A 21,595-nucleotide genomic window follows, 5' to 3' on the forward strand; every position below is an offset into this window, starting at 1 on the left:
AGGTATGTGTTTCTCCAGCGGCAAAATCAAATTTTTCAAACTTTTCCAAATATTCATAACATTGTCTAATTGTGTATTCTTTTTTTTTAATTTGTGCGTTCAGTAATTTTCGAATCAAAATAATCGAGAAAATGTTTCAAAGCCTGCAATTGAGCGAACGTGCGCTTCGCCACCTTGAATAATTTCGCAAATTCGAAATCCCGAAAAACCACCACAAAAGTCTTACACAGACTTTTCTAAAGGACACAGCCTACTTTTTTATTTATATTTCCAACATTGGGCGGCCAATTGCATATTATTTATTAGTAGATTCAAAGACACATTGTAATTAAGGTAAGTGAAATCAAACATGTTATTTTTATTACAAATATATATTTTTTTAAATAATTGAGCAATTTATTTTTCTATTTCTTCCTGAATAAATAGATGTTTCAAACTATCATTAACAGATATTCTTTGACCAGGATCTAACATGAGCATTTTGTCTAATAAGTCTTTAAGTTGTCCAATTTTTTTCTCCTCATTAGCTGTCATGTCTTTTCTACTTCTCTTTAGTTCTTTAAACAGGTCTCTCTGAACCGTAACATAAGAAACCTCTTCAAATTTTTCCCTTCCAGAAAATTCATCCTTTTTATGTAATAAAAAATTGTTATTGTAATTAAAATGTTGATCCTTAAATTTACCTTTTCGCAGTAATCTTGCTGGCATTTTTCCTTTAAGGTCCATGAAACATTTTAGCATTTTATTGTTAGAGTTGCCAGTAAAAAGAATTTTTCCAGTAGCCATTTCATACATTGTGCAAGCTGTTGACCACATGTCTACACCATGTCCGTATGGTATACCCAATATTATTTCTGGTGCTCTATAAAATCTTGATACCAAATATGGTGTTGGCTCATTATCATTTACTTTGGAAGCAGATCCAAAATCACACAGTTTAAGTATATTTTTCTTTTCATTTACTATAATATTATCTGGTTTGATATCAGCATGAACATAACCTATTTTCTTAAGGAGTCTCAAGGCTAACAGTAACTGAATAGTGTAACTTGTGAGTGCCTTAATATTGAGGCCATGGTGCTTACCATATTTCTTCAAAACACTTCTTAAATCCATGTGAAGACATTCTAATACCAAGCACAGGTGATTTTTATGGATGAAATGACCTTCCAACCGTACACAATGGTATTTATTATTAGGGTCTGCATTGCACAATTCTTTTAGTGTAGTTATTTCTTTAAGCCCAGTTTTATACATTAGCTCATTATTCCTCATTATTTTAATTGCAACTTCATCATTTGTTTTGTTATCTTGAGCTTTAACAACATTAGCAAATACACCCTGTCCCACTAAACACTTGATTGTATATCTGTTATTGTTAATAATATCCCCGATTTTTATATTGTAATATCCTTCTGCATCATCCCAGTTATCTGTCAATTGGGAATTGGATTTACTGTTATCTTGTGTCACTTTGTCAGAGCTGTGTTTTGATGAAAAATCTTCTTCTGCAAACATATCTGTAGTTTTATTCTCTACTTCTAATTTTGTTTTATTTAAAATACTGGACTTCTCATAATTTTTTAAAGTTGTATTAGAAATTTCTTCTGTATCTGATTTATTTTTAACATCATGTAATTCTCCATTATTTGCAAGTTGCTCTAAAAGCTGTTTTCGTTGCTTTCTTCTCAGCTCTATAATATGTTCTTCATCTTCAGAATCCAATTGAGAATATTCACGATTGGGTGATGCTTCTTTATCAAGAATAATATTTGCTTCTTTTACATTTTTTTCACTTTTACTCCTTTTACTTTTTTTACTTTTATCATTATTGATAATGATAGAGCTTCGACGTTTTGAAGGTTGATCATTTCTGCTATGTTTAGAATGTTTTGTTATATTTTTAAGTTCATTTTTTAAAGTTTCTCTTTGTTTGATTAAATCATCAATGTTAGAGGCACATTTTGAAGAGAATGGTGGTGTTTTTGAATCACTCATGCAGGACCTTGAATCTTTCCTTCTTCTGGAGTTTCTTTCTGAACTTTTACTTCCATGTTTTGAATATTTGCGGTAACTGTCTGACATATTGTATTCCACTTGTTTGATTTTGTTATAACACAATTTTTCCAGCCAATCTGTAAAGAGTAATAATTATGCTTTTAGTAACTTGAAGATAATAAAGAAATTAAAACTACATTAAAATAATAAGATATTATTTAATATAAAATTTTTTATTTATATGCAAGCATGTTTACAAGGGATTCAGATTTATGATAAAAACACAATTGATATAAGAAATGTTTTAGTATCATAAATCTGTGTAAATAAATGTAGGTATAAAAGATGTAATGTTAACTATTATAGCACTGATTACATTTCCACCCATTCTCGACATCTGTATTGCCAACATTACTGTTCAAATTTTCATGTTGTCATTATGCAAGTTCGTGCCGTAGGGTTGCTTGCTCATTCATATTCCAACTCATTTTACTTTTCCATCCATTGTTATCTAAATTGGAATGAAAAAATTTATTATTTGTAAGTAATAAATTACAATTAAAACACACATTTGCATAAAATACTCATGTTGACAGTATCTACACAAAATTAGGGTATATTTTTTACTTATCCTTGGTCTCCCTTTTTGTAATCATTCCGATAGTACACAGTAAGCATGAGAGATTTAGGTACTTCATAGATAAAAATTAATAGATGTTATGTAAATCATTGGAAAGTTTGTCTCCATTTGTGCAAAAACAGTTAACATTTTTAATTTCACATCACATTTAAAATTTTGAACATGATGATTTAATCACAAATTTACGACAAAAATGAGATTTCATGATTACTAGGGGGAGCTCTGTAATCATTTCTATTATACACTTAAAAATCATATTCGCCATGAACACTGCAAATTTTATATAAAAAAATTATAATATCAACGATAAAGTATTAGTTATATGTATCTTATTCTGGGCCTCAGAAGTACAACCTGTAATACAAAAACAGATATAATACAATTATACACAATTATTTGAAACTTATATTAACGAAAACAGTACCAAATTTAAAATGCTTACCTATTCTAACTCGAACTATATTTTGCTTCCGATTTTTATAAAATAGGTGTACTAATCAGGCCATTAATTACACATACACAATTCTGTTGGTATTTTTAAGGTCACTGGTATTTAAAAAAATGATTTCATTTCAAAAGTTGTAAAAACTGAGAAATATCTATGGATCACTATATTTATTTAGAAAATGACCTACCACCATTAATTGAACACAAATTGCCAAAAGTAGATATTCAATATTGTGGTTGTGGATATAACTATTAACTTGACTTGTCAATTGAGTAATGAGTTTGATCAATGACAATTTGACAACGATGGACGAATAGAAAACGCTACACCATAGTCAATATGCGAGGAAACGCCACGAAAGGAGTCTCGTTGAAGCGGTTCTATCAACGCCTAAAATAATTTTTCAAATGCCCCAGGGTTCAGGGAAATGGATGTAAAAAGGATCACAAAAAAATAACGCTTCATCGCTTGTGTTGATTATAAACGTTTATTTATTTTATTTTTTGGGAAAAGGTAGAGAGCAACATAATGCAAAAGCAAAGCTCTTTAATGAATCAAGATTTCTTATAAGTAATTATCTAGATTCTAGAATTCATTAACGGTAGCGCCTATCGAGTGAGTTTTTCGTGGCACAGACTAGTACAGTATAATACGTAGATTTTATTTTGACAATTTTTAGAATGAAGATAATGAAGAGTATGTAAATTTATTGAAATACTTACTCGAATTGTATATATATAAATAGTTATAAAAAAGAGCACTTATGAAATAAATGATTAAAATTTCAGGTGAACTCATGCGCGCATGCGCGCTTGTACTCTTATAGGGAGACAATATTCTTATTAAAAAAATGGAATAATTAATAATAAAAGCCAATTTATGATCGAACAAACGTCAAAAATGATCGAACAAACGATAATCAATAAGAAAATAATCATTTTAATAAAAAAACAATAAGTCTATGGTGAGGGCGGTTAAATTGAGGACAAAAATTTGTTTAATTAATTAGAAATAAATAAGTGATGAACAAACAATTTGAATGTTAGAACAATAAAAAACAAACACGGAACTAATGATGAAAAAAGGGAAAAATCAAAAAAAGAAAAAAAATTGGTGGGGCCAAATTAAGTGAGCCGGATTTTAATTTGCCCGAAAATTTGCACAGCAGTAATTAAATATGCGGACCCGCTTTTATACCACAGATAATCAGTCTGACATATCTGACCGCCAATTGTTAGTTCAAAGAGTAGTATAATAATACGCGTATGTCAGGTACTTGTCATCGGTCAGAGGAAAGAAGGTAGAGTTAACCTCGAAGTCAATTTTTGAAATTTAAAAGTAAATTGTAAATTCAATACCTTGCTGGTAAAAATTACTGAAGTAAGTGTGAACAATAAATTGTCATTATGAATATAATAATGAAAACAGTTTCTAGGAATTATAATGTTGGTTTATCACCTATTAGAAATATTCACATAACCAAAGGTACGTTATTTACTTTTTTTCACCTAAAAATTACAAAATATGTCTTAATTTTTATATGATTAATGTTTATTTTTACCCACCAGTACAATACCTGTATTCACAGTCAGCTCTTGGTGTTGATTCATATTTAAACACAAGGAAGAAAATAAAAGAACAATTTGCGCAATTTTCTGAGAATTTTAAGACAAAAATGAACGATTTCGTTCAAAATCCTAATCACATGATTTTTACTGAGGACTTAAAAAATATGGTTCATATGGCTGAGCCTTCAGATTTAAATGTGATGCTGGAAATGATTAAAAAGTAAGAGTAAGTTTGTATTTAATATGTTGAGCTATAGTCAACTATACTGTTTATGTATGGCAACTCACATTAATCTGTTTTTACAGTATTCCATATTTATGTACTTGAAAGTGTTTGTAAAAATATTAACTGTCATGTTTAATTTTATTTAGATTTAATACACAGAAAACAGAATTCAGATTCGGATCCTTTGTATTTGGGCCAGTAGTTATGAGAATGTTCTACTTCCTTGATGCACCTTTAGAAGCAATTAAAGTAAGTTCAACCAATTATATATTGTTTAACTAAATATATATTTTTCTATAATTACTGTATTATAGAGAAATATATATATATAATATACTATAATTACTATTCTCAAATTTAATTACTATATCATAGTTATAAACACAAAACATTTTGTATTTCTTTAAATTTTGCTTTTCCCGATTCAGTCATAGTCAATAGCTGAATCAATTGTAACAGAAATGTTGTAAATATTTTATGTTTGACAATTAATAATGATTTAAGTGCTTAATAATTCCAGAGTTTTGAAGATCCTGCAAATGATGGTTTCTATGATCAATTAATCACTTATCAAATTTTACTTGATTTATTGTACAACCATGCAATGTATGAAGAAATGTACAAAATATTTGCTAAAATACAAGAGCGTCAAGTGAATATGACAAAGTACCCCAAATATCCAGTTGTATTAGTGCTTGCTGCATGTTACAAACAGGTAAATTTATGTTTGTTTCAAATCCTTCCATTTTTATTAAGGTCTTTTACAACCTTAACTTTAATAAGAACAACTAAGAACAGAAACAATTAAGAAGACAAAAGAATATGTTGCATATATGGGAAAAATTAATTTAGACATTTCAGTTAATTTTTTTATATGTTATCAGAGAAAGCTTCAATTATGTATAATATGTATTTATTTTTTATCTAAAATTTAAACATAACCTAATGAAACACTTTCATTCACCATTAGGTTTGTACTTAATATTTTTTTGTTCAAGAACTCAGTGCAGAGTTATGAATATGCTAAGAAATTATGGAATGAAATGATGCAAGTGGGATCCATACCACTTAGGAGAGCTTGCACATTAATGGCGGGTAAGTATTCCTTTTATGTGGTTAAATTTATTTTTGGGTTCAGTCCATAATTTACCATGTCACACGTCGTTGAACGTCGTGTTCTCACGTTGTTTTTCTTCATAGTTTCGAGCAGTAGGTAGGCAATATTGATAATTATTATATTGATAATTATTGAGAATATTTTTTTAAAAAGGTGAATCAATAATTTGTTGATTTTTGTAGCATTAGCATTGAAGAATAATGAGCCTCATGTAGCACTGGAGTGCGTCGCACTGCAAACACCACACTATCTCACCATTAGGAATATTAAGGTAAGAACTTCTTCAGTATTCTTTTTTCCATGCTCGTAGCAGTTTTGCTGGTTAGTGCCTTGAAAAGGTTTGTTCCATTTATCTGCAAATAGTTCACATCTTTACCCTAACTGGTGAAGAAATGAAAAAAAAAGAAAAATTATATTTTGAGAACTTATTCAGCTTTTTCTATGGGTTTGTTTTTTTTACGTTCACTATATCGAGAGTTTGATTTTGATATTAGTTTAAAAGTAAATTTAATTTCAATACCTTGCTCGTAAAAATGACCTTCTTACCTGATTCAAAAGTTTGTTGATTGTAAATGATTATTTGAAATGGGAAAGGAAAAAATAATCACGAGGATTCGAATCCGCGTCATTTTATCAAACCGTAGCAAAAAAATAAAAGAAAAAAATTCTTAGAAGATTTTCATTTATAAGTATAAGTATGTATTTAAATTCTATAAAACCAACAATATAAATATAATCCATTTTAGGTTATGGCATTATCTAAAATTGAAAGGATAGATGATGCATTGCCTATCCTGAGAGGAGTTCTGGATGTGGATAGTCCTAAGATGGAAAAACATACATTTTTCGAAGAAACTGTAAGTTAAATTAATGTTAAGTATGTTTTCTGTACATACTCTGCACTAACATCATGAGTTTGGTTACAATTGTTAGTCAGTATTCTAACCTAGAAGACTAGACTTTGAAAGTTATTAAAAGGACTTGTAACAATATGCACAGTATGGCCAATGAAGGCAAGATACAATATGTAAATAATCTGACTGTTAACAAGTCTCCACAATGTGATTAAATGAATTATAATTTTTGGTTGGGCGTTAAAACTGACAACAGTTTATTAGCCTAAGATTTATTAAATACTAGCTCGCCAGATAGACATTGTTCTGTCTTCGAAATTTCAATTCCGTTAAGAATAAATTGCCGAAAATGAAACTAATAAGAGGATTAATTATAGTCTAAAATTTAATACTCATTTTATGTAATTATTAGCGAAAATTTTAAGTACAAATACAACAACAACAATTACAAGTTAAATCTTTCAAAGAATGTTAAACATACCTGACTATAGCCTCACGAAATCCACACAGCGTATAATAAATTTTATGTTATGCACAGAAAATAAAAAAATAAAATAAATATGGAAATAAAATGAAAAACCTTTAATTTAATAATTATTCAATGTTTTACAGATATCAATAGTTAAAGAAGCTGTGAATAAAAGCAACAACAAAGACTATGCCAAAGAGTTCACAGATGTAGAGAAAGCTCTTAGAGATCGTGGTCTCGTTGACAGCCAGGTAATTAAGAGTAAAGTAATTATATTTTAAGTAAATATTATGCAATGAAATTTGGTAAGTAGACAGCTGGACAACTGGAATAACATATAGGCAACTTTTTATCCCGATATTCCAGCGGGATACGGACTTACGCGGGTGAAACCGCGTGGCGCAGCTAGTCATATATATAATCTTGATTCTATCTTCGAATGAACAAGTGAATTAAATTTTATAAAAATAAAATCCTGACCTCATCAGAAAGAAAGAACATTTCCGACTAATTCACATTTTAAACAAACAAAATCTATCGATTCATCATATTGCCGATGCTACAGACAAACACAGACACACGCATATAAATAAAAAAAAGGAAATTTGTAACATTTTATATTATACTAGCATATCTGGCCACGCTGCTTTTGCTGTGGCTAAGTAATAATTAAAAATATTAAGATTATAAATTATTGGGATAATTAATCGAAATAAAAACTATTCTATATCTTAAGTTGGACCAAATTACACATAAAATGCCAAATTTCATCAAAATCGGTCGAGTTGGTGAAAAGTTCATTGGGAACACAACATCATGACACTGGATTTTTATATTAAATTATTAACATATTATTCTTAAATATTTAAAATCCTCACTTATTTCTTTGTTCATTTATAAAATTATAGTAGCTGCATATGGCTTGCTTATTCTCTTATATTATTATATCTTATAGACTTATTTGTCCAATAAAAGTTGCAAAAACCTGTATTTATAATAATTGAAACAATCATGCTTTTCCAGACATTGGACAAGCTTGTGACAAGTGAGATAATTTTATCACCCAAGGTCAAGAACCCAGTCCGTGGTATGCCTAGAATGCCCTTCGGACAACGTCAGAAGACCAGAAATATGAGCTAGTGATAGCATCTTTGAAGATACGTCCGTAAAAATATTTCATTTGTGGAATAAAAACTTTAATGTATATCACTACCTAGTATACAGCAAACTCAAAAATCAAATTAAAAAAGTATGTGTGTCTGGTTGTTGTATGTATGTTTTGATGGGTTTTTTTCTAATAGATTCAAGAGGAAGGTTTACAATACATTTTTATATGAATCTATTAAACTACTCTGAATTTAATGCGTGCGAAGCTACGGGCAAAAGCTAGTATACTAGTGAAAACCAAAAGGAAGTTGTATTCTCACTATAAATAAATTCGCTATTACTCCTTTTTTTGTATGTAGCTTATACATTAAAATTTTTATTCCATATAATTGTGGTAATTGCAAATGTTATCCAAGTGTAGTGTTAACCATTTTGTAGATTCTTTGAAAATTTGTTGGTGTAAATAATATAAGCGTGTTTGTTCTGCGTGTTTTATGAATGAATGAATGAATTAATAAAATATTGTTTAAATTTTATTTTGTTTTATTTTTTTATAATGTTTATATAAATTCGAAGTATATAACGTAAATACAGCAACAGATGATTTCATTATCACAAGAACTCCACTAAGTATTTGCTAAACGTAAATTGCATTTAAATTGCATAATTTGTAAAGTAAATTATTATTAGTATGCATTATTAAATAGTAATATAACAATTTATTTACTTCCTACTAACCCTATTATTATTAATTATCCTACAAATATTATAAATGCGAAAGTTTGTAACGATGTGTGTGTGTTTGTTGCGCTTTCACGCAAAAATTACTGAACCAATTGCAATGAAATTTGCTACGTAGACAGATATCCCGGATATATGCGGGATACGGACTTATGCGGGTGAAACCGCGGGGCGCAGCTAGTAGCATTATATTATGGTAATCTTCTATGATAACTTCAGTCCATTCTGTCAAGTGTGAACAAAATTTTATTTATACGCTTTATACGTATGCGTAGGTATAATAAGGTACATGTATGTTTTTTTCTTTGGAGTATGTTTATCTAGCTGCTGGTTAAGATCATAGATTTAGCCTATAGGTAATATGATCTTAGTTTTTAGGGTTCTGTACTCAAACGATAAAACGGTACCATTTTACTCCATTACTCGACTGTCTGTCTGTCCGTTCAACTGTCACAAGGTTGACTTAAAAATTTAAAAATAATGAAAATTTCAACCACCTAACGATATTTTCAATTTTAAAGACGTATTTCTGTTGCCGCTAAAACAACAAACATTAAAATTTCGAGGTTTGTCTACTGCTACAACACTAAGAGTTCCGTACAAATGTACTGGAACTCTTAATGTCATGAATCCGACTCGCACTCTATTGATTTTACTTGGTAATTACTAGAACTATATAAGATCATTTCATTTGCACGTCGTACCAAGTAGACAAAAATTGCACTTGACTATTTAGCGCCGCTTATGGCACGGCATGATTGGCCATCAACCTTTCGTAGCCGACGTCCCATTTTTTGCACACAAAACGTCCTATGATATAACCAGACATCCTATGTCAACTTAACTGTGAAGGAATGGAACGCGCTGTTGACAACTGTCTTCCCAGAGGAATACAATCTGCTCTATTCAAAGATGGAGTAAATAGGCTTTATCTAGACAGGCCCTTTCCCTTTCATAGACCGTAATCATGCAATGCCTGTCATTCTGTTAAAAAATATAGCTTGTAACATGGGAAAAGAATACGGTGGCTGTAACAATAAACCTTTTTCTAAAAATATTTTCCGAAAAGTCCGCAAGATGAAAATTATTAAAACAAAATTTCAAAAGCCTTTAAAATCTCGGATAATCTGTGGGAAAACGGCTTCGACGGTTTTAATATCGTAAAAATATTACGAATTGCGTCGTTTGATGGTAGAGCTCTGCTTAACGCTTATGATTTTATGTCATGAATAAAACATTTTTAAACGGGAATCGAGCGTCATTGATAATTTGATAGCGCGATTCGAGCAGTTTTACATCACATTATAGATATTACCTAACCCCTTACCCTTTGTTATGGCCTTATTGTAAATTATTCAGAACTGATACGATATAAGTACCTAATTACATAACGCAGGCAGGTATTTTATATTTTTAAAACATTTTAGTCACTATCTGAAATTGGTTCGAATCTTTAATAATATATCAGAGGATGCATTATTTATCGCGGATGAATCTTCAGAATATATTACTGTATTAAAACAACCACCGGTAATCAGTATAAAGCGATGAGGTTACAAACATAAAAAAAACAATACCCACAGTCGACTAGCGAACCTACTCCTTTACTTGAATTCAGTTGAAAGTATGTAATAAACACAAAAAATAAACTCCCTTTCGATATTGGTTGTGCATACTTTAGCCATCAAACAGACGTGTTTAATATGTTGGTTCTATCAGAAACAAAGGCAAGCTGTCAGTGGCAGAGTTAAAGCAAGCTCCCTTTGACGACAGACCAGTCATTGTTCGCGTTTCAAAATTAAGGCAACGACAGTACTGGGTCTAGGTAGCACTCACACTATATTGCCTTTTTTGTTTATTTATAAAATTCGTATATAGTGTGAATGTATTTTATATACAAAATGTACGTTATTCTTCAAAATACTCGCACGGTGATTTTTTTTCAACTAAAAACATTATCAGGAACATAAAAAATACATAACATAAAAGGTCAAGATGCTCAGTTGAATTTAAAATCACATTACATTTTCTTATAATTTCGATTAACCGTTAAATCACTCTCGATTTTTGATCCTCTCCTATCCCCCATCGCAATAACTTTATAATTATTTTTAATTTAAAAGAAAAGTCTCATTACGATACGTTTTAACAATGGCAGCTGATCGTGTAAATAATTAATAGTGAAAATAGTAAATAATTTATAAGGCCTAGTTATTCCGTTTAACTGTATTAATATTGAGAAGCAAAACGTTCTCAACGAAATGAAACCCGTTAACTTACAGTATTTTATTATTCACAATTCCATTTCCATTTGCACTACCTCTGCACTTAGCGTTTTCCTTTTAAGTTCCATTTAAAGTGCCTCAAATATTCGATTACTTACATTTGCATCATGACCTTCGTTTTAAAACCCTTTGATGACTATTCAAGCGACCTTTTAACAATACACCTTTGTTCGACATTCTTTTGCTATGAACTCAAGAAATTATAACCGAGTGGGATGTTTGAAAATAAAATTCTATCTAATATTTGTTATATTTCTCTGGAAATATGAAATCACACCGAAATAGAGGTAAAACATTTGGCTGGTAACGACTAAAAATAGGTTAGTAATTATATTAACTTATCCTCCTCTTTTTTGTTTTGGGAAGTCGGTTAAAAAGGCATTTCCTACAAACTCGTAAAAAAGTTGTATAAGGTAAAATTCAGAAGAGCTTTTCTGTATGTTTTATCGACACTTAACCTTATCTTAATAGTCTTTTATTGAGTGGAATCTTTACAACTTTGATTTTACAAAAGGATTGTGGAAAGTATGTTTTTATATACCCACTTACTTAAACGTATTAAAATTTATCGTTTTTATTATTAAAAAACACTTAAAATTTAATTTATATGAAATCCTCTGCGTTTCGCATAATATTAATGCATATTAAGTATTATTTAAGAACCAAAAATGACACTGTACACCGAACCTTATAATACAGGGACGGTAAGACTGGTTATCTCAGTATAAACTATAAATTTATCATAATGTTAGCCTATTATTAGGTTTTTAGTTATAAAAATATGTACCGCCTTTATTTGTATGCCGGTAACGCTGTAATTCGGAAAACTGTTTTATTTCTATTTTTAATTATACTAAAAAGTAGTGGTGTTCTATTTTAATGCCTCTGTAATAAAAATTGAGACATAAGAGCGTTGTAATGGATCCATTACTTTTAATAACATTGTGGGATATCTCAACAAAGATGTGGGAGAAAGTTATGGAATTAAAATAGAGCACAATGCTACTTCCATTTGATAATTAAGACAGCCATAGTAAAAAGGAAATTGCTATTTTGAAATTCATGAATTAGATAGAATGTTTAATATTTACGGTTACAAATGAGGTTTTATTTGTTATTTTGTATTTTGATAACTTTTAAATTTTCCTAAACTAGAAACTCTATAACAAGGGGTTTCTTTAATAAATAATCTTTAGTTATTGGCGATGTAAATGTTTATTTTCGTGTGTCTCCTTTAATTTGTTTTTATTTTAATTTTTTATAATCAATGAAAGGACCGGTATAACTTATTTTTGCATATTTTTGTAATTGTTATAAATAAATAAGAATAGATATCTTAAAGTTATTATAAAGATTTTGATTAATTGCTTACCTTGTAATAGTAGAAGGAACCTTATTGAATTTAAGACACGTCTCCTGTTCAAAGACTACAAAGGCAGGTTACGTATAATCAAAGAATTTTAATTGAAGTCCGATGAGAAGGACTGCCTACAAATCCACCCACCTATATTTTTTTGTTACTTTTTGGGTAGTTTTATATTTCACTATTGTAAAAGCTTGTATTATTAGGAATTTAACTACGTTCTATACAGTTGCTTCATGATTGTTACATACCCGAATTAGGTAGTATGCGCGGAAAAAAACAATCAAAAGATTATATAAATATTTTAAGACATGTGATTCTGTGGCTTTGGATAAACTAGGTCCTTTTCTAATTCATCTCATCTCATATACATGTCTATACGTATACTACAGCTCTATAGCGGTAAAATTAATCTTACATTACAATATTGCATTGTGTTAGTGAGATATGTAGCTAGTGGTTAGCAATGTATTAATTAAGCTTATGGTAACTGATGTCATGTGTCTTTGGTATTACATATATAATGTGCAATACGTGTAATCGACTCGCACAAATTGTGTGACATCTGTGGTGCTAGGGTTGTGTATTTTACATTCAACTAGCTTTTGCCCGCTACTTCGTTTGCGTATTCGTGGTGGTTATATTGCTGCCCGCCATTGAGTGCCCGAGTGCCCGCGGGTTCATAATTTTATTTATTTGTATGTATGTATATCTGTATAATATTAAAGAACCCCCTCTACCCTTATTTTTCTCAATAAAACGTAGAATATGTGCTTTCTTTTCTTACGAAGTGTCTAAGGGCAAAGTTTCCTTGTAATGTCTTTAATAATGACGAATTTCTACATTCCAATACAAACATTCAACTCCTCTTTGAACCTCTTTCCCCCCTTTTTTTCGCAATAAAACTTCACTATGGTCTTCCCCAGAGTTAACTCTATCTCTGTACCGAATTTTAGATTGTGTTTTGACGCGTAAGCGTGACAGACAGACAGACAGACATAGTTACTCATTCATTTTTCTCACTCATCGCATTTTTAATAATAAGTAGGGATTTTAGTAGTCGCAAAATTTCCCATTATTCATGCTTATATTTAATTTTAAATTGGTTTTATTATTTTAATTTGGTCTATTGCCTACTTTAAAAAATCATAATACTACAGTAATAAGCAAATATTTATACCTTATTAACAATTAATTAATTACTTAGTAATGGTTGTAGCCTTACACAAAATAGTTCATAATGTTTATTAAATTACAAATAAATCAAGAAATTTGGATACAGGGCAAACGACGTAATTATACGGAGGACGTCTGATAGCCCTGCTTTTGCTATGGCGTCAGTTGTTTTGATTTATACACGTAAATCACCATCTGGCTGCTCGTAAGTCATAAGTTAGAAATGAAAACTCGGGTTTTAAAGTTACTTTGAAGTGTGGTTGTATTTAGAGAGTTTCTCATATACCTACACATAGACAAAACGAGTGTGTGCATGTGTTTTCTTATTTTTTACAAAAACATAGGTTGACTTTATTTTAATTTATTACCTTAAATTCATATTGCAATCAACTTATACACAATACATGGAACTTAACTCTGCATGGTAAAAAAATATAGCTCTGGAACCATGCAGCTCTCGTTAGGTTTCATCATAATCTCGACGATATATACATATTTTTTTTTTTTTTTATAAAGGAGCAGGTGGGCCACCTGATGTTAAATGGTCACCACCGCCCATAACACACTTGCAACACTAGAGGTGTTACAAGTGCTTTGCCGGCCTTTCAGGGACATATATGCCCGCCCCAGAATACGACGGGCTGCCGCAGCGCAGGCGCTGCGGGAGGGATTCTCCTGCACCATCGGTGCCGGTACCCTCCCGGGGGTATTCTGCTTTTTAACGCCGCGTCCATATTTGGGGGTTGTTTTGGGTCTCCGGACCCCTCACTCACCGTACGAAACGCGATATCATACATACATATAATATACTGGTTATATTACAATCGTTCTTTCAATGCGTAAATTTCTCGGGATTTACTTTCATAAATGAATTTGTAGTAATGTTATTTCCCTTCGTAAAACTTACCCTTTTATTTTATAGAGCATACGAAATTTGGGAGTATTTGGATTCAGATGATTCCGTAGATGTAAATATATATATATATATATATATATATATATATATATATATATATATATATATATATATATATATATATATATATATATATATCAGATCGGATATATGTATTATTACATCTTCGTATTTGTTATATTAATGTATTATGTAATTTATACTTCACTTATTAATTAAACATATATCTAAAGTATACACCACCTTCCTATGCGCTGTCTCTGTATTCTTTCTTTGTTTAGGTCGCCTGGAAGAGATGGCTCTATAGCCATAAGGTCGCCTATTGTGCAATTTGTATTTTTATTCTGTACTCTGTATTATTTCCTCTTGGTGTGTACAATAAAGTATCATTCATTCATTCATTCATTCAAAGATTCCTTAAAATATCGTTAGTGTTCAAACACGAATGTTACGAAAACGAACACAAATTAAATATTTAATATCAAATTACCATAAAAATTGCTCACCTCTTGTTTTATTTCATATTTAATATCATTTGCCTTACGGAACGTAGGTATGTATAACATCAAATATTAAACTTTACGGCTTGCGGTAACAGACGACCCTACAAGCCTTCAACATGCAGCTGCTCTTTAACAAAAACTCTGTTTAATATTTCAAATTAGTGAAGTTGGGAATGTGAAGCTTTTTGTTGGGGTAACGACTAGCGAGCGTGATTTGGGATATAACAATTTAGATAGTCTTTTGTTTTTCAAAGGATAAATTGTCCTTGCTTTCGAATTCTATTAGGTTTTTATTAATTGCATGGTTTAATACAATAGTTATACAAAGAAATAACGAAATTATCAAATTGAAAAGAAACCAATGTCTGTTTTAGGTATTTATTAAACATACAAACATAGATACATTCATTTATAATTATTTAAACGATAGAAATATAATGAGAATTTACAATGTGCTGTTATTAATAAATAGAAACAGTTTTAGAGGTACAACAATAACACGATTAAAACGATGTTTCAAATATCAATAGCTTTTTATATTTTACACTATTATGAGGTTAATCTTAAACTATGGTAAATGCGTTTGACATTAATTTAGTAAACGAAATACGTAAGCATGTATCAAATAGAAACTAGTTATACGCAGTGCAGTGGTTTATACATTTTTTTACAGAATTTACAATTAAGCTTTTTAAATTTAGATGATAAGAGAGTAGATGGGACATTAAGACTGAGATAATCATTGCCATGAAATTAGGGAATTCCATTTATTGATTATATCATTTATTTATAATATTAATTGTAATAATTACATTTTTATTTGGTAAGTTACTGAATTTTGATAAAACTTAATGTATAATTGTGTTATTTCTATGTTTTTACTAAAGATTACTTTAGGCAGAGTGTGTATCATTATGCGAAGGAAATCAGTTTATATGGAACTCGCCTAAATTATAAAAATAAAAAAAAACGATTCTGCGTTACCCGGTCAAAGTTCCGACAGAACAAACATCTTTCAATTAAACTTTGGTGCAATTATTAACTTTCAATTTTAATTCAATATAACAAATCAAAGTTAAAAGTTTAAATTTTTATTAGTCACACTTTGGAGAAATTTATATGGACTGATTTCCTTATGCCCACTTTTTTCCGTCGAGGCACAAAGATTCAGGCATCGCCACAGATAATTAATAATATATCTAGGCAATAACATATCAATATATGAAGGCATCGCCTTATTATGGTTCTTCATTAAAACCATTTAGGGTAACATTCTTCCTGAATCTGTGTTCCCTGATAATATACTTGTACAATTTGGGGCTTTTCCAGAGAAAAATTAAGCAAGCTAAGCAAGCACGCACCATCTAAGACCACATCTTAGTTAACCAGCAGGCGAGATCCTGGTGACGCACTTCTCTATTGTCCAATAAAAAAAGGAAAGTTGTTTTTGGCTGAAAATAATATAGATATCAGTAGGCGATGACAGACTTAATAATTGATGCTATTTTACAAAAAATTAAAAAGATTTACTCTCATTTACAGCCAGGTTGAATTTACGTTCGTATTCTAGAAAATAAAGATGCAGATATTAGTTTTGAAGATGATAATAATAATTTTTCATATTATTTACAGCCAAATGTGTTAATTTAACAAATTTAATTAAGGAATTCTACATAATATATATATTCATAATTGTGCTACATTAAACAACCGTAAACTACACGTAATGCAATGTCTCACTAGGGAGTCGAATTTAATTTTTTACATTCAGATACTACAATTAACTACGATATGCTAATTTTTTTACAAGTAGCGTTTTGTTTCCCAATTTATGCCTTATTTATAATTCCTAACCTTTGGCAACACTTAATTTAAAAACTAATTAATGACTTTTTATCAGTATAAAGCGCAGTGTTTATAGTTTTTAGTATTGTAAACAATCAGTAGAAAAAATTACATATCGCTTTAGAAATACCGGAAAATATATTTTAGATACGTATTTCTTGTCTCAAAAATAACAGTTTTATGAAATATAAACTAGATTTGACTTTTATTATATTAAAGCTTAATATTTGTTGGATTCTAAGAATACGATTACTTACTTTATATCGTAATAAATGTAGGAAAAGTTGCCAGTATCAGCTTTTTATACTTATTTAAATTATTTAACGAGTCTATTGGATTTAAAATAGAATAAAATCTTGTTTTAAAAGAGATAGCAAGCGATTTTCAATGGTTAAACATATTTAGGGACAACGTAAAAATATTATTACAATATTTTTGAAATATGAAGTAAAATCTGCATTTCCAAAAAACATATTAAATAAAAAATGAATGAAAAATGATTCACTGGTATATGGTCAATGATGAATTTAGTTATATACCTATATCTATATTAAAATAAATACATTTGTTTACACAATAATATTACATACACAGTTCTTAATAAACGTGAATAGGTAGATGTAAAATTACACACCTATCATACACATCTATGTAAAATATAAACTAATTATTTGTACATTAAACATATTATACTTGCTTGTTTAAATATATACATTATACATATGGTTAAATATACATTTAACGTTAAAGATCACAAATGGAATAAATACAGCCAAACAAAATGTACCTAGTTTTCGATTATTTATAGCCTAGTATAGTCTAAGTATATTATCTGTGATATAACGTGTGTACTTTTGTGTGTGATTTAATAGTAGCGTTCATTATTATACATCTAAATTTTAAAATTAATGTTTTTATTTACTTCTACCAACCAATAATATTTATTTTTAGTAGATAGATCGTATCGATCGATGAAGAAGTAAATCTAATCATAATCATTATCTTATTATTTATAGCCTAATATTCGCTTTGACCAGTGTTCTCAATAGGCAAAACGTACAAACCATTCAAGCATTTATGATCAGTTGTCTTGAGATCATTTTGTAGAATGGATATATCAATTGTGTTTGAATTATTACATGACGATGACAATTTCCCATTCGATTCTTTCGTGGAATATGATGGAGAATTTTGACACATTTGGGTGTACGATTCTTGGTTGGCAGAACATAGTGCTGGTAGTTTGTTTTGGCAAGTTGAGGAAGAGGACATTTGTGACGTAGTCTGTAGAGTGCAGGCGGGAGGGGCGTCCTCTTCAGGCAGAGTGCGCAAGCGCGGTAACCTCTCCCGCCACCCGCCTCACACGGGCGATTGCTCACCGCTTGCACTGCCGCTCGTAATGTAATCCTGCGCATACATAATAAATAGTAGAGATAGTCAGTGTTGATTATCTTAATCTAGATTGAAGATAGCTTATGTATAGCAGTTTAATCTTCGAACAGGTCGTATGACACAGAGCTCTCTTGCATATTTGGAAAGAAATTTCCTCTTACGTTGAGAGCTTTAAAGCTATTAGGAGTAATAAAAAATTCATTATGAATTTATTGTTATTTTGATTCTGTCGATTTTTTTTTTAATAATATCAAAACCTCTATAGGTACGTGCCATTAATTCAATCTGTGGTCACAACCATGTAAAAGCTCATTAACATCATTGTATACAGCAATGTATTATTATTGCATAATGCCTTTACCATACGGAACGCGTACTGAGCGCGCGTCAGAGCGCTAACCTGACTCCGCGCCGTGACGCCAAATTATGTTGTACTACCCGCTAACGGATTTGTCAAATAAAAAGCGTTCTTAGCGTTAGTCACAGGGCTAATTTGATGCCGCGCCATGACGCCTAATTGTTTCGTACTACACGCTTTGTCAGCTAATCATAGGGGCATGAGTTTAGTGCTCTGACATGCGTTAAGTAAGCTTTTCTTTGAAAAGGTTTTATAAATCATAGTATAAATCATATACGGTGATTTATAAATCACTAGCATTCCGCCCGCGTCTTTGCTCGCGTAGTCACGGGTAAGATAGACTCTGGGCGTTACCGACAAAGTGCCCGTTCACGTTAAATTTCCCGTATAAAAACTATCCTATGTCCTTTCTCGGGTCTAAAACTATCTCTGTACCAAATTTCAACCTAAACCGTTTAGCCATTCTTGAGTTATAAATAGTGTAACTAACACGACTTTCTTTTATATATACAGATTATATATGAAGAAGGGAGTTTTCTTACCGCGTGTAAATGTCGGGTGTCATAGTGTGGTGCCAGCGACATCCTTGGGACTAGCAGAGTGGTGGTTGTAGTCTCTGATGCTGCGGACTCCCGTTTTGAGGGCTGGCTATATAATCTGTCACCCATTTTACTTGTTACACTAAATATTTTAACTTTTCTGTCTGAAATATAATGGTGGATGCCTGCTTTTATTGTTATTTGTTCTTATATTATAGGAAACTGTACCGAGTGTGATATTCCAAAATAATTAGATATGTCTTACGAGTAATTTGTAAATTACATTTTTAGCCGAGGTTCTCTAAAACGAAGGAGGTTATCAATTTGTACATATGTTTTTAAGGTTTTATTACTCGAAAACTCAAAAAGTTTCTGTTTTATAATATTTTTCAGAGTGCTAAAGAAATACCTACTTTTTTGTTAATAACAATTATTTAAAGCCCTTATGAATCCATGTTCATATATATGAAGAATATAAATTTTCTTTTCTATTCTTAAATAAACATTAATAATAATACATAACTGGTTCTAAGTAATCATCATTGAAATTAAATTGAGCATGCATACCTAATAAGGCCGTACAAAGCGAGGGAGTATGAAAGAAAACATTCACAGAAAGCGTAAAAACATCCAATTTATTAAAACAACAAAATATTATAATAAAAAAGTAAATAAATTTCAATCCAAATGCATATTACGATCTTCAAACGTCTTCTTAAATGCGTCAAGCTATGTGACCCTCGTTCTAAGCCGTTACTGATCAAGTCCTTATACGGTGAGCCTAATGGAAAAATGTGAAAAGTTAGGCTTTGAAATTATTTTCGTATGGAGTGTGAATTTGACTCTTATGCTTTATGAATTTTCTATAAATTATGTATTGCAAACATGCTCAATACATTAGAATATGTTGTTAAATTAATAAAGCAGTGCGTTGATAGTGCCCAACGTGCTATGGAATGCATTGACGCATTAAACTTGCAAAAAAACAAACAAAATATCCAAAATTATATAACATGATAAGATATGTAAATCAGATAAGTAAAGATGTTCTTGAAATTAAGTCATCGGTCTATAATGCTCCGTTTGAAGAAAGATAAAATCAATTGTCGTGCTAAAATAAAATAATTTTGCAACGAAATATGCCTGTAACATGACTATCTGCTATGTAACTACTATGCTGTATTATTGTTTATTTTAGTAGTAATAAAAGCTTATAAGATATGCACTAATAAGGGAACACAGCAATGCTGTAATTAATCCTCCAACCTACCGGATACTCTCAGTTCTGGACCGAGGTGACCAATCCTTCGAATAAGAGGCGCCTCTCCGACGACCTCCACCTATCGCTCGACCGGTTTTCCACCTCTCAACGTGATACCTGATCGCATGTCGTACTTCTGTGTTCATGAAGCAGTAGAATAATGCTACTGTGAAACCCTGGTGGAAAAAAAATTTGTTAATTAAGCAAATATTAACGATATTTTCGATATTATTTCCTTTAATATTTTTGATTAAGATTATATTATTCTCATATAGATAAACATTTTGACTATTGTAAAAATGAGCACACTTCAAAAATTGTTAGCACATTGGGATAGTGACTGAACTAGTATTTTTAATAAAATACATAAAAGTAAAACGCGTATAACCATGGTGTATGTCGCGTTATATGCTGTTAATAAAGCCTGCTTTTAACTAGTAGATCCTGAAGTACAACACACCTTTAACCTCGATCCTCGAAGGAACGGTTTTGTCGAGACTTTGTGATTAAAAATGCAGGAAAGCTAGACAAAACCATAATAAGGTTTGCGCATAAGAAGAACGAGTAAGTAGTAAACTGGCTCGCTAATAAATATTGCAAACTTTGCTCGTTTACTCGGTAAGTGCCCCGAATTAATCATTCTTTCTTTGGAGTCAAGATCGTGGTGGGAAATATTATTAATACTTATTGTTTTAGAAAGAAAGAAAAAATTAATGTTTATTTAACACCACCACATTAACACACAGTTAAATTAAAATTAAAATTAAAAAGTGAACTTATGACTAAACG

The 21,595-nt window shown here is 30.6% G+C and overlaps 3 protein-coding genes across 14 annotated transcripts in view; 1 reads left to right on the plus strand and 2 right to left on the minus strand.

Annotated features, from left to right (window-relative positions):
* Positions 1-360: 360 nt before the first annotated feature.
* Positions 361-3,388, minus strand: LOC119831787 (serine/threonine-protein kinase PRP4 homolog). 12 transcript variants are annotated; one of them, XM_038355298.1, is made up of 4 exons: positions 3,274-3,380; positions 3,081-3,184; positions 2,375-2,992; positions 361-2,135 (listed from the first exon to the last, which is right to left on the minus strand). In XM_038355298.1, exon 4 carries the CDS (start codon positions 2,083-2,085, stop codon positions 397-399), a length of 1,689 nt encoding a protein of 562 aa, XP_038211226.1. In that variant the 5' UTR covers positions 2,086-2,135; positions 2,375-2,992; positions 3,081-3,184; positions 3,274-3,380; the 3' UTR covers positions 361-396. The 12 variants fall into 12 exon arrangements, with proteins under 12 accessions (XP_038211226.1, XP_038211225.1, XP_038211227.1 ...); XM_038355297.1 differs by having other exon boundaries at positions 2,357-2,992; positions 3,081-3,384; XM_038355299.1 differs by having other exon boundaries at positions 2,375-2,509; positions 3,158-3,383.
* Positions 3,389-4,331: 943 nt separating this feature from the next.
* On the plus strand, positions 4,332-8,936 carry LOC119832039 (pentatricopeptide repeat-containing protein 2, mitochondrial-like). Its single transcript, XM_038355625.1, has 9 exons — positions 4,332-4,571; positions 4,655-4,874; positions 5,027-5,129; positions 5,401-5,595; positions 5,879-5,975; positions 6,180-6,268; positions 6,744-6,854; positions 7,464-7,571; positions 8,344-8,936. The coding sequence occupies exons 1-9, from the start codon at positions 4,493-4,495 to the stop codon at positions 8,458-8,460; spliced, it is 1,119 nt and encodes a 372-aa protein (XP_038211553.1). The 5' UTR covers positions 4,332-4,492; the 3' UTR covers positions 8,461-8,936.
* Positions 8,937-20,140: 11,204 nt separating this feature from the next.
* LOC119832070 (diuretic hormone receptor) overlaps positions 20,141-21,595 on the minus strand; it is a 10,952-nt gene continuing 9,497 nt past the window's right edge. The window contains exons 8-9 of the mRNA XM_038355669.1: positions 20,816-20,982; positions 20,141-20,326 (exon numbers count right to left, since the gene is read on the minus strand). Coding sequence (XP_038211597.1) covers positions 20,314-20,326; positions 20,816-20,982 — 180 coding nt within the window. The 3' untranslated portion in view covers positions 20,141-20,313. The remainder of the gene's footprint in view (positions 20,327-20,815; positions 20,983-21,595) is intronic.

This window comes from Zerene cesonia, chromosome 14, assembly GCF_012273895.1.
Source record: "Zerene cesonia ecotype Mississippi chromosome 14, Zerene_cesonia_1.1, whole genome shotgun sequence".
NCBI lineage: Eukaryota > Metazoa > Arthropoda > Insecta > Lepidoptera > Pieridae > Zerene > Zerene cesonia.

Excerpts from the sequence above, each read along its gene's own strand:
- LOC119831787 (XM_038355307.1), bottom strand. The coding sequence starts at position 2,085 with ATGTCAGACAGTTACCGCAAATATTCAAAACATGGAAGTAAAAGTTCA.
- LOC119832039 (XM_038355625.1), top strand. The coding sequence starts at position 4,493 with ATGAATATAATAATGAAAACAGTTTCTAGGAATTATAATGTTGGTTTA. Across the intron at positions 6,855-7,463 it reads ATACATTTTTCGAAGAAACT|ATATCAATAGTTAAAGAAGC; the intron begins GTAAGTTAAATT and ends AATGTTTTACAG. Across the intron at positions 7,572-8,343 it reads GTGGTCTCGTTGACAGCCAG|ACATTGGACAAGCTTGTGAC; the intron begins GTAATTAAGAGT and ends ATGCTTTTCCAG.